The sequence below is a fragment of the Leucoraja erinacea genome, chromosome 12 (genome assembly GCF_028641065.1).
Source record: "Leucoraja erinacea ecotype New England chromosome 12, Leri_hhj_1, whole genome shotgun sequence".
Taxonomy (NCBI): domain Eukaryota; kingdom Metazoa; phylum Chordata; class Chondrichthyes; order Rajiformes; family Rajidae; genus Leucoraja; species Leucoraja erinaceus.
In genome coordinates, this window is record NC_073388.1 from 2,132,470 (window position 1) to 2,146,408 (window position 13,939).

Consider the following 13,939-nt stretch of genomic DNA (forward strand, 5'->3'; position numbering starts at 1 on the left):
GTTTTTTTACATTCACATATAATTTAAAAACATTAATGAAAACACTGCACTCTCATGTCAGAGTCAAAGTCTTCATTGTATAAATATAACGCCGGGTGGTGCGAGGTCGCAAACTTACTTAGCCCCATTAAAGTTACGGCCATTAGCCGCGCCAGTATTGCTCAACCCCGCAACTCGGGCGGGGGAGTCGCTGTTGGTGGGGACCCCAGCAGCAGCAACAGCGCTCCTCCCACCGTCCGGACTCGGCCAGCCCCGCGACGGCGACGGTGATGTAACATGGCTTCTTTTCCTCGATCCCAGGGAGAGATTTGGAACACAGGTTTTATTGTTTGCCTCGCGCAGCCCCAGGGTCTTCATTGTTGTAATTAACAACTTCATTAAAATATCCGATTTCATCCAGAGTGAGGTTTGCAGAGCGTGATCTGGAAAATGTGGGGTGTGGATGAGAAGAACATTTCTTTTGGAACAAAGATTCATTTCCATACAAATAATCAGGGTCACTCCAGGCGGGTATGAAGCACTACGACAGCACATAAAGTCAGGCACCAACGCCACAAAATGGTCAAATGCCACAGTAACACACGTCCCAGCCCAACGGTCAGAAGCAACTTCACCTGTGTCAGCCCCAGAAAGGAGATGCAACCACAGATGAAACATTGCCGTCTCCAAGTAGGATACCGTCAAAGCTGCACCATTATCTCTCACAGATGGACCGATGCCAACCCCTGTTGTTCTCTGACTGAATGAGTCAGATCCCGGTTATCAGGTGATTGAGAGTTCAGTGCAGTTGGACAGAGGAACAGTCTGCACACTCTGCTCACAGCAGAGTCCAGCTCTGGTGATCACTCTGTCTGTGATGGTAGATTTTCACGGAGTGATTCCATGACCCCCTACAGTATTGACCCAATGTTACCGCCAGGACAATGGGCCTTTAAAGCCAACACAAGGCTCAATATGTCTAAGATCTTGATAAGAAAAGAGAAATGTTAGGTGTTGTATTTTGGGAAGTATAACATGGGCAGGACCGACACAGTGAATAGTAGGGCTCTGGGGAGTAGAGGGATCTAGGAGTGCAGGTACATAGTTCCTTGAAGGTCGAGTCGCAGTTAGGTAAGATGGTAAACAAAAGCCTTATGGCACATTGACCTTCATCAATCAAGAGTTTTGAATATAGAAGTTGGGAGATCAAGTTACAATTAGGCCATTTTATTCAGTCCAAATGTTTCAATTGTTCAGACTGATCTTTGCTCCACAGTTGTTACACAACAGGCATTAATACCGTGGCACAAGGAACTGCAGATGCTGGTTAACAAAAACAGATTCAAACTGCTGGAGTAACTCAGCAGGCAAGGCAGCACCTGTGAAGGGCATGGACAGGCAACAGGCAGCTTGACCCACTGAGTTACTCCAGAACTGTTAGAGATATTAACACGATACCTCTGGGTGTCCGACTGCAGGTTTCATCTGCACCCCACCAGCTGAAGCAGTCTGACCATGGCAGTGGGGATTGGAAGGAGGCAAACAGGTAGAATAGGCTGTAGGCGATGATGCAGTTGTAGGAAACGCTGGAAAATGTAACCATAATCATCATAGTTATCCCCACACCTTAGAACAGAACAGAGTTTGGATTAGAAATGTATAGAAATATATTGCAATTTCAATGTAACACACTGTGTGATATCATAGTTGTAGCTGTTCTGTGGCTTTTCATGTCCTTCAAGATAAGGATTATATACAGGTTAGTTTTACTAATGAGCTGGGGAACCAATAACACAGGTGTTGAAGTGCTCCTGGAAATCTGTACAACATCAGGGTAGCCCTGAATTTCCATTCAGTTGATTATACAAGAGGTCTTTGTCACTAAAATGTTGGGAAGATTCAGATTGGGCTGATCTGTGTTCACTGGAGGGCTAGGACCTACCATGAGAGGAGATGGGGAGGAATTTATTTAGTCAGGGGGAGGTGAATCTGTCAAATTCTATGCCACTTGATTAGTAAGGGTGTCCGGGGTTATGGGGACAAAGCAGGAGAAAAAGTTTAGGAGGAGGAGATGGATCAGCCATGATTCAATGGTGATGTAGACTAGATGGGCAGAATGGCCTAATTATTTGCCTATCACTTATGACCTTATGACAATGCTGAGAACAATATTCTACACTCTGCTTCTTTCCCTTCGTACTTGGGTTTGACTTGATTGTATTTATGGATGGTATTATCTGATTTGATTGGTTAGTTTGTGAAACAACACTTTTCACTGCACCTCAGTACATCTAAGAATAATAAACATCAATCTAAATTCTGTACTAGGGGTCCACCCCCAATAGTCAATATTGTATAACACCATCCCCATTGCCCCCCAAGCACCTGAAGTTTCTGTTAAAATAGTCCCAGTAAACCACCGTTATAAGATCCCCACATCAACGTGAGACAAATTGGACTACCTATGGTCTACACACATTTGTGTGCAGTGTGCATGAAATTATGGATTTGCAGACAGTGTATAATTCCTTTGAGACTTGCACCAGGTTAGTGTAGGTTCGGCTTTGAAGGATTTCTAGTCTAGAATTTAACTGAATGGATATGATTATATCAATACAAAGGCAGTGAATGTTGAGCTACCTGGTAAAGAAAGTTGGTATGGTATGCTTGCCTTCATTGGAGGCAGAAGAGTCAGGATGTCATGATGCAGCATTATAGGACTTTGGTTAAGCCTTATTTTGAGTACTGCGTGCAGTTCTGGTGCAGTTCCCATTGCAGGAAGGATGTGGAGGCTGTGTGAAGAGTGAAGAAGAGGTTTACCAAAACGATGCCTGGATCAGGGGGGATTAGCTACAGATTGGATATTCTTGGATTGTTTTCTTTGGAAAGCTGGAAGTTGAGGGGAGACCTGATAAAAACAGGTGAAATCATGAGCGGCATAGATCAGGTAATCAGTCAGAATGTTTTTGCAGGAAGGAAGTATCAAAGATCAAAGGGCATAACTTTAAGGTGAGAGGGACAAAGCTTAAGGAGATGTGCAGGGCAAATGTTTTTACACAGATGATGGAATGTGCTGACAGGGAGGTGGGTAAGGCAGATACGATAGTGGCATTCTAGAGACTTTTAGATTGGCACATGGATATGCAGGGAATGCATGGATGTGGATTACGTAAGAGTTGGTCTTGGTACAGACATCGTGGGTGATGTGCTTGGCCCTGTCCTGTACTGTTCTATGTTCTGTGCTAAACTTGATCTGGAAAAAAAGTAACAATAAAGGAGCCCACCGAGTGGTGAAAACATAACTGGAAATAAATGATGTAAGGAATTGCAAAGTTATGTTAATATTTGAAATACTTGTACCTGCTCATGTCTTTATATGATAATTTACAATGCTTCACATGTTCTTTAAACTTTAACAAAAATCCACATTTATAGGCTTTAAGAGTTGTAGTAAGTTTCCACAGGGCAAGTGAGGAAGCAGGATCTGACTGCGTGGTTGTTGTGGAGATGATAATGGGGACATCTGAACTCCTTTGTGGAACTATCACAACCCACATGAAGTGACCACTCTCTCATGTAATGAAGGTAGACACAAAATGCTGGAGTAACTCAGCAGGACAGGCAGCACCTCTGGAGAGAAGGAATGCGTGACGTTTCAGGTCGAGACCCTTCTTCAGACCCCTCTGTGACTCTCATGTAATGAAATGCTTTGTGTTGCTCTAAAACGTAAGCAGAACATTGTAGCTTAAAGTAACTCCTCTTCCCATTGCCACACCAACCTTTTGTTCCTTGCCTACTCCATTGCCACAGTGAGGCCACACAAAAATTGGTGGAACAGCACCTTATATTCCGCTTAAATAGCTTAGTTTAGTTTAGTTTAGTGATACAGCATGGAAACAGGTCCTTTGGGCCATTGAGTCCATGCTGACCATCAATCACCCGTTCACACAAGTTCTATGTTATCCCACTCTCTCATCCTCTCCCTACATACTGTATTCTGGTCTAAACTTTGACCAAGTTTGTTGAGATGCTGATAATTTCACAATAACCTTGCAGAATTGGCACAGCTTTCCACACACGGACACAGCCACGGCTGGCAAATTGCCCAAGGGAGGATTCCAAGAAAAATACGGGCATCCCAGCCATCACCAACATCAGTGTGTAAGGAATAAGAAATGCACCTGGAAGATACAATGAAGAATTTTAATGGGCAAAAAAAGCCTTCAGGGCAAAGAGGAGGATACAAAGAGGAAGCTGAAACGTCTTACTTACACCCACAGCTTGGGCCCTGTGAACAGTGGTATCCATCTGTCTCTGCATCTGTCTATTCTCCAATGTCTATCATTTCCACAAATATAGTCTTATTTACATCTACGCCAATGGATAATATTAACTTAATTTTATTCGAGAAAATTCAATAACTGTCCCACTTACCACAAAAGCTAATTGACCTGCTGAATATTTCCAGCATTTTAGTTTTGTTTTATTTCAGATTTATTTCAGCAATTTATTCCAGAGATTGTAGTATTTTTAGCATTTAATTTGAATTCTCGATTGACCACAAGAATTTTTTGAAGAAGGATTGCATAGTGATGGACATGGCACAGATGGTAGAGCCACTGCCAAAGTGCCAGAGACCCGGGTTCAATCCTGACCTCAGGTGCTATCCGCATGGCAGAATGTGGTGCCCTGCCCATCCCCCGGCAGCAGAGGGGCTGGGACACCCGTCCCCAAGACTCTAGCCGCCGAGCCCTGCTCATCCCAGAGGCCTGGAGGTGAAGAGTTTCAAGATGGCAGCGGCAGACACAGGAATAAAGGGCCGGTAAGCAGACCGACTGAGGGAGGCTGTGCAGTACACCTCGACAGTCGAGTGGGCCACTGGAGGCCCTGCAGCAGCCTGGGGCTCGGCTGCATTGTACACCCATCCAAGAGGTCAGTAGCACGGAGCGGTGAAGGACACCAATGCCTAGGCTTGGCCAGGCCGACCCTGCAATACCACCAGGACAACGAGCCTTTATGGCCAGGTTAAAAACTCTGCCCTTCTCTGAGCTATTTCTTGATTATTTTTTTTTTACATATAATATTTTAATTAAAAGCATATGTACAAATGATAATAAACGACAAACTAGCTACAGACTTCTTACATAGCTTCAATTTTTTAAGTTTTTTTTTAAAGAAAAGAAATAAAGAAAGAAAGAGATATGAGAAAGTGTAAACTAATAGAAAGAAAGAAAGCAAGAAAGGAAATTACAAATATAAAGATTGTGGAGATAGATCCGGGAGATGTTGAGTATATTTGTTCATCCAACACTAAACCCAAGATTTGACTTTAATTTTTTGTTAAACCAGTTTACTTTAAAAAAAAAAACATATTTTAAAAAATAGTTCTGGTTTGTCAATTAAGACAAATCTTATTTTTTCCTAATGCAAGGTCTCGGTCATTTCAGTAATCCACATTTTAATTGTGGGGGTTGCTGGGTTTTTCCAAAATATAAGTATGAATTTTTTTGCATTTATTAAACTGTAATGAAGAAAGTGTCTCTGGCTTATCATAAAGTTTGTGGTATGTTCCGATAATCCTAATATTATTAATTTTGGATCTGGGTCCAGTTGATTATCGATAACTTTAGAGATCATTTTTTAAATGTCCGTCCAAAAATGTTGCATTTTTATACAGGTTACAAAAGTGTGAGTTAAATTGGCTTCTTGAAATTGGCATTTATCACAGAGAGGGGAAGTACTTGGGAAGATCATATTTAATTTTGTCTTCGAATAGTGTAATCTATGTAATATTTTAAACTGTATTAAGGAATGTCTAGTGTTTAACGAGCAATGATTTATATATTGTAAACTTTCATCCCATCTGTCTTTCATTATGGGTTGAGCCAATTCAACCTCCCATGCTCGTCCATATGACTGATGACGGAATGTCAGTATTTAAAGGGTATTATAAATATAAGATATTAGTTTGTTTGTATTGAAATGTCGGTTCAGACATTCATCAAGGATTTCTGGACCCCTAAATCTATAATCTTGCATATATAATTTTACATAAATTGTAATTATCTAAAAAAAATTAACATGTAATTCATACATCTGCTGTAATTCCTGAAAGAGAGGAAAGTCCCCCCATATTTTGACGGAAACAGGCCATCTCCCGCCATTTTTTTTCCCCTTAGTCCCACCTGCCTGATACCATATAACCCTCCATTCCCTTCTCATCCATTGAACAATTTATTTTTTAAATGATCCTGCCTCCACCACTTTAGCTCATTAACCGCTACCACTCTCTGCGTAAAGAAGTTCCCCCTCATATTACCCCTAAACTTCTGTCCCTTAATTCTGAAGTCATGTCCTCTTGTTTGAATCTTCTCTATTCTCAAAGGGAAAAGCTTGTCCACATCAACTCTGTCTATCCCTCTCATCATTTCAAAGGTCCCCCCTTACCTTTGCGCTCCAATAAGGTAACTTAGTTGGAAACCCAGGCAACATAGTAAATGTACTCTCCCATTTTTTGAAAGTAAAGTGGGCGACCAAAATTGTTACTCCAGTCTCACCAATGCCTTGTATTTTAACGGCTTCTATACTCAACTGATTTATGCTATAATCGGGTTTCTTTCCACCCTATGTATATTTTTTTATTCAAATTTATTGGAGCTAAAAGAATCGAGCCTATGTCAGAAGGTAAACAATCCTCCTTCTTCTCCATCTTTAGCCGATCTGGCTGCTGATCAGTGTCTTTATCTAAGAGCAGTTTGAAAGAAGGTTATTTATAGGGAGGAAGATTTTTACCCAATTTTAAAGTACCGCCTAATAATACGGAAAATATGTATAATCGGGTTTCCTCCATATGTTTTTTTTATTCAATTTTTGGTCGAAAGCTAATCCTCCCTTCATTAGCCAATTAGACTCATCCACAGAAGGTTATAGATTTGTAACCGCCTTTTTGTTTGGTTATTCATAGCCTTAGACTTACATAGGTCTTTTGTTTATAATCCCTTAAATCCCAAATAAAATAATAATTTAATCAAATTTGGAAGATATATATTTGGAATAAGTATAATAGTTGTGGGAGAAAGATCATCTTTATAGCATTAATTCTACCAACTAGTGAGATGGGAAGTGTTTTTCAAAATTCGATGTTTCTGTGTAATTTAGTAACTAAAAAAGGAAAATTTCATTTGAATAGACGTATATTTCCTGGTCACATAGATTTCAAGGTATTTAAACTTTTTTGTAGGCGATTTTAAAAGGAAATTGTTGAAGTATAGATGGATTTTGTTCCGTTATTGGCATAATTTCGCTTTTATTCCAATTAATTCTGTATCTGGAAAATGAACCAAATTGAGTTATGAGATTTAATAAACTCAGAATACTAATTTTGGGGTTTGTGAATATAATAATACATCATCTGTGTATAAAGAAATGTTATTAATTGCATGTTTAGTATTGTATCCGTGGATGTCTGGGTGAGATTTGATACTCTCGGCGAGTGGTTCTATAACGAGGGCAAATAAAAGAGGGGATCGTGTAAATCCTTGTCTACAACCTCTGGATAAGTGAAATATGGCTGACAACATTTGGTTTGTCAGTATTCTAGCTGTTCGGGTTTTATATAGGAGGTTCACCCATGAACAAAAGTTTTCACCGAGTTGAAATGTTTCCATCACAGAGAAAATATAGGACCATTTCACTTGATAAAATGCTTTTTCTGCTATAAAATTTATTGTTCAGGCCATCGGGGCCAGGGGTCTTCCCGTTTTTCAGAGACTTAATGGTCTCTTCAATGTCTATCGTAGTTATTTCTGTGCCCAATAATTCTCTCTCCCTCTCGTTTAAACCAGATAGGTTGCATTTCTGCAGAAAGTTTTGCATGTTCGCAGAGTTGACTGTTGTTTTTGATGAGTATAATGTCTGATAAAATTACAAAAATCTATCGTTGATGTCCTTGGTTAGTGTAAGCAAGTCTCCCTCGTCTGATCTGATTTTGTAAATTGTGCATTCGTCTTCTAGTTTGCGGAGTTGACGAGCTAACAACTTCTGTGGCTTGTCTCCAAATTCAAAGTGTGTTTGTTTAGTATGTTGGAAAAGCCTTAAGATTTGATCTGGAAAAGCCTTAAGATCTGAGCTGAAAGTATATGATTTATCCTATATTTGAGAGCAGCAATTGTATTATGTTTTATAATAGAGGAAGCGATCGTATTTTCTATGAATGGCTGTTTTATGTATGTGGCGGCGCCTAACGGCAGCGGCTCGACTACAGTCGTCTGTCTTTTTTTATTTTTTGTCTTGTTAAATGTATGTCTTTGAGTCAGTTTTTTTTTTTTTTTTTAGCTGTGTATATGTGGGGGGGGGTGGTGGGGGGGCTGTGGGGGAAACCGTTAATCTCTTCCCTGTGCGGGGACCCGACTATTCCCTGTCGGGTCTCGGATGTCGTTGGGCCTAACATCGTGGAGCCGGCAGCGACCTCCGGCCGGGACTAACCTGAGGGCTCCAGTTGCAGAGCCTGCGGAACTGACATCGCGGAGCTGGCCAACTTCGGAGCGGGAAGAGCTGTGGTGGCGCGCGGCTTCGACCCGACTTTTGGAGTTCGGAGGCACCGGCCGCAGACCTGGTGGACGGGAACATCGGGAGATCGCAGGTCCCTGGTGGGAGACCGCTTTTCCGAGCTCCGCAACGACGCAACTTCTCCCGCTGGAATCGAGGGTTTAAGGACATGGAGCCGGGGCCTAACATCGCCCAGCGTGGTTTAAACGGCCTCAGGACTTACCATCGCCCGCCGGGGGCTTTAACATCGGAGCCCCAGTTCGCCTCGACACTGCAGTTGGACTGCTGGACCGTGGGAGAAGGAACAAAGGGAAGAGATAAAGACTTTGCCTTCCATCACAGTGAGGAGATGTTGGAGACTCACTGTGATGGATGTTTATGTAAACTGTGTTAAGTGTGGGTCTTGGATTGTGTTTGTAATGTAAAAAAACTGTAGAAATGGAATTTCGTTCAAACCCAGGTTTGAATGACAATAAATAGCATTCTATTCCATTCTATTCTATTTTATGTGTCTTTCTAGTTCATGTTGTTCAGCTCGGTTCTTCTTGTTTTGGGAAGCTTGAAAGTCAATAATACATCCTCTCACAAACGCTTTAATGTTTCCCAGAGCAGGGAGGCAGGTGTTTCCAGAAAGTCATTTGTCTGAAAAAAATATTTAATCTGCGACTTAAGGTAGTCATATCATGCCATATCGTTTAGAATTTGTGGGTTAAATCTCCAATTTGTCTGTTTCTCCGATATTCCTTGTAGTTTTACCCTAAAGGTTAAGGGAGAGTGGTCGGATATAATAATATTATGATATTTTGAGTTATACGTATGGGAATACATTTGGCATCCACTAAGAAATAGTCAATTCTTGAATATGTTTTGTGCACTAGTGAATAAAATGAATACTCTCGCACTGAGGGGTTTTCAATTCTCCAAGTCTTTTATATTTGCACTATTTATATATGAATTTGATAATTCACACAACTTGGATTTTGAGTTGACGATCTGTCCAAATAGGGATCTAATGTACAGTTTAAATATCCTCTAATTATCAATTTATTGATTTAATGTGAAGACTGACATATTTGCTGGAGGACATATCAGAGGAAAACCAGGATGGGTCAAACATTTGGCACTTAAGGATTAAGCTCAAAGTGGTGAAGTAACTCTGTGAGTCAGGCAGTATCTTTGGAGAACATGAATCGATGACATTTTGAGTCAGGACTTTTCTTGAGATTCGGTTTAGGTTTAGATTTACTGCTTTATGGCGGCACGGTGGCACAGCAGTAGAGTTGCTGCCTTACAGCGCCAGAGACCCGGGTTCGATCCTGACTACGGGTGCTTGTCTGTACAGAGTTTGTACGTTCTCCCCGTGACCTGCATGGGTTTTCTCTGGGATCTGCGGTTCCCTCCCACATTCCAATGACGTACTGGTTTGTCTGTTAATTGGCTTGGTGTAATTGTAAAAAATGTCGCCAGTGTGTGTCAGACAGTATTAATGTACGGGGATCGCTGGTCGGCGCGGGCTCGGTGGGCTGAAGGGCCTGTTTCCGCACAGTATCTCTAAACCAAACTGAGAGCTATATTCTGCACTCTGTACCTTCCCGATTGCTCTATCTATTGTATTTGAGTTTAAACTGATTGTATCTATGTATAGTATCTGATCTGATTAGATAGAATGCAAAACAAAGCTTTTCACTGTACCTTGGTACACATGAAAATAATAAACTTCAACCTAAACGTGAACCTTAATATCTCCCGATTCCCTTTTCTATTCTACCACATACTTACTATGAAGTCTTGTAAATTATGATTTTTCTGATTGCAAAAGATTAAAATATATTAAAAGTTTACAGAATTACTGAACAGATGATGCTTTTGTTGCATATTTCTAGCTGAATGGAGATATTTTAAAACCACCACTTTGCATTGTATTAGGTTTAGGTTCAGGTTTATTATTGTCATGTGTCCGAAGGTACAGTGAAAATCAGTGTTTTACATGCTATCCAAACAGGTAGCTAATATACATCAATGCACTCGTGCAGTAGATAGAGCAGAGTGCAAAATATAGCATTGTAGCGCATCAGTTCCATTGACAAAGTCCAATGTCTGCAACAGGGTAGAGGTGAGTGGGCTTCTGAATGGTCTTGCATAGCTTATGGAAAGACCATTTAGATGCTTGATAACAGAGGAGAAGAAGCAGTTTATGTCTAGTGGTGCCGTTTTTAAGCTTCTGTATCTTCTGTCCAATGAGAGTGGGAACTTTGTTAATTAACATTCCTCGAGTTTAATGCTATTTATAAAGCAATGAATTGTTGGCTTTTTTCTGTCTTTCCCTCGGATTGTGAACCCCCTACAGTACCTCCTCCGTTCCTGTACGCCAGGTAAGGGAATCTCCAGACGTTGCCCAGGCCCACAGCACAGCCGATCATTGAGAGCAGGTAGTCGGTCTTCGAGGACCAGTTGCCTCGCTCCACGTTCTCGTCACCCACGTGTTCATCGGCGGAAGACTGGGGGAGGGAGGGGAAATGACCAACTGGTCAGTCATCTTTAGATATGATCTCAAAACAAAAAGGGGGACAGTTTACAGAAACAATGAATCATATGCAAAAAAAAAAGCTTTAGAATTGTAACTACTGGAGATAATCAAGTATCAGGTCTCCCAGCATTTGTGGAGGAAAAAAATATGTTGATGTTTTAAGTCAGTGAACTCAAATAAGACATTGTCTTGTTAGATATGGACAATATAAATATGACAGATAGTTTTAGATAATTTAAAAGGGGCAAGCGATAAGGTGATAAGAACCAGGAAATTGCCACCAGGACATAACCACTGGGACATAGGTTTAAGGTGAGAGGGGAAAGATTTACTAGGAACCTGAGGAGCAAGGTTTTCACTCAGAAGGTGGTGGGTATATGGAACGAGTTGCCAAGGGAGGTAGTTGTGGCAAGTATTTTCACAACATTTAAAAGACACATGGATAGGTACATGGATAGGAAAGGTTTAGCAGTGGTTCCCAACGTGGGTCATACGCCCCACAGGGGGGCAATTTGATTTTTAAGGGGGGCAATTGAGCGCGACTGAGGAGGTCTGGGTCCAAATTTTCAATTTTTATTGTTTTGGATTTTCCATGGTAAACATATGAGGAGATAGGTGTTATTTTGAGTCATAATTTTATGGTCACAGTCTTTATTGTGACAGAGATTACACAAACCGCGCCATCGCTCTTCATGCAATCGCACAAACGCGGGAGGTAATGTGAGAACTTATTTATTGAATTGATTTGAATGCGATTTCAAAGGCTTTTGCTAAGTTACCCTATAATTCTATTTCCTGCTGTTCTCTCCAAGCAGGGGGGGGGGGGGCATCAGGATTTTAGAGGTGATTAGAGGCATGGCCAAAAAAAGGTTGGGAACCACTGGTTTAGAGGGATATGGACTAAAAGTGGACATATGGAACTAGCTTTGATGGAATATCTTGTCAACTATAGTGGAATGGAACCCATGGTAGAGGAGATAGCTGTGATTGTGTGAATCACAATATGGTCACAGTGGATGTGACAGAGATGCAAAAACTGGGAGAATGGAAAACTGGGACTTAATGAGACTACATTTTGTGTGAATGGGTTGGTATGAAAGGGCCTATTTCCCTGCTGTATCTTCCAATCAATCATTCAGTAAGGGGAGGCATTAATGTAACCATCAAATGTACTACCTGTCCCATAGAGACACAGACATGGCTTGGATTTTGATAGGTTCCTGAGGCAATATCTCTTATTTGGAGAAGTGAGGGGAATTTAAAGACGAGTTATTCAATATGAGGGTTCAGGCAAGGAGTGATTCGGAGCAAGAAGGCCTGACAAGGGCACTGGTCCAGGAACAAGGAAGGGCCCTCAAGTTGTCCCAGTGGGAGGTGGACGTATGGAGGGATTGGACATCCACGGAAAAACGGCATCTTCTTCATTTACAATACAATACAATACCGTTTATTGTCATTTGAACCTCAAATGAAGTTCAAACGAAATTTGGTTTCTGCAGTCATACAACAAGAAAAGAACCAATACACACATCAACACAATTTACACAAACATCCATCACAATGAATCTTCTCCTCACTGTGATGGAAGGCAAAGTCTTGTCTCTCCCCTGCACTCCATTCTTCTCCCGATGTCAAAGCCCCCGGCGGGCGATGGTAAGTCCCACGGCCATTAAGGCCACGTGGGGCGATGCAAGGCCGCACCCCGGGTCTTGATGTTGGAATACCCAGCGCGCGCTAGCAAGTCCGGCGGCCGTTAAAGCCGCGCCAGGCGATGTAAGGCCCCGCTTCAGGTCATTTTTAACCCCGCAACTCGGGTGGGAGAAGCTGTCGTTTCGGGACCTCCGAAAAGTGGTCTCCCACCAGGGACCCACGAGCACCCGATGTCACCGTCCACCGAAGCTCCAAAGTCGGGTCGCAGCCGACCGCTACCACAGCTTTCCACGTTCCGAAGCTGGCCAGCTCCATGATGGTAGGTCCACAGGCTCCGCGACTGGAGCCCCAAGGTCATTCCGGTTGGAGGCCGCTCCACGGTGCTAGGCCCCAACGACAACGGACTCCCGAAACGGAAAAGGTCGGGTCCACCGTACAGGGAAGAGATTGAAAAGTTTCCCCCACCCCCTTTTCCCCCTCCCCCGCCCCCCCCACACATACACATACACAGTTAAAAACAATTTAAAAAACACTACAAACTACACTCAACGGGACAAAAAAAAAGACAGACGGACTGCAGAGGTCGCTGCAACGTCGGTCGTGCCACCCACTTACCAGGAATCGGCTGCAGTTTGCATCACTTCTGAACTCCGCGGGAAACTCTGCTACACATAACCAAACTGCCCAGATCATCAGCATGTTATTGACAATTGCTGGTGTCTCTGATCAAATACTCACTTTCACACCCGGACTGTGTGCTTGATAGTCATGGTCCGATAAAGCAAATACTCTCTCATCCATTTTGTGGCAATGATAAATGATTGTCCGGGATGTTTAGGGGGTCCTTGATTACTTTATCCAGTCGCTCTGTATTTTGTCCCCTCTTGATTCTGATTTATTTCTATTCCTGGAAATACCTCTTCCACAGCCAAAGGCAAGTGCCTTGCACTGTTTAAAATAAGTGTATCTTGGTCTACTGAAAGTCTGGTGGATCCAGGGTCCAAGAATTTTTACGTTGTTAATTAATTTATAGATGAAGGATTATTCTTTCATTTTGGAGCACACAGTGCCAACGTGCAGGTATTGTGCATTTTTGATTTTCCATTTTGAAAGCAGGAGCTCAGGAAGCTGATCAGAATGGCACAAACTAACTGGATAATTTACTTCTCTTAAAGTAGAATTGGTACTCATAATCATATTTTAGTAGCCAAGTATGTTTTGTAACATATGAGGAAT

General features: G+C 42.0%; 1 protein-coding gene across 1 annotated transcript in view; it reads right to left on the minus strand.

Moving 5' to 3' along the window:
- Positions 1 to 13,602, minus strand: part of LOC129702405 (sodium- and chloride-dependent neutral and basic amino acid transporter B(0+)-like) — a 35,207-nt gene extending 21,605 nt beyond the window's left edge. The window contains exons 1-5 of the mRNA XM_055644184.1: positions 13,442 to 13,602; positions 10,877 to 11,024; positions 4,029 to 4,160; positions 1,407 to 1,605; positions 119 to 739 (exon numbers count right to left, since the gene is read on the minus strand). Of these exons, the coding sequence (XP_055500159.1) occupies positions 119 to 739; positions 1,407 to 1,605; positions 4,029 to 4,160; positions 10,877 to 11,024; positions 13,442 to 13,504 (1,163 nt within the window). The 5' untranslated portion in view covers positions 13,505 to 13,602. The remainder of the gene's footprint in view (positions 1 to 118; positions 740 to 1,406; positions 1,606 to 4,028; positions 4,161 to 10,876; positions 11,025 to 13,441) is intronic.
- Between the last annotated feature and the right edge of the window lie 337 nt (positions 13,603 to 13,939).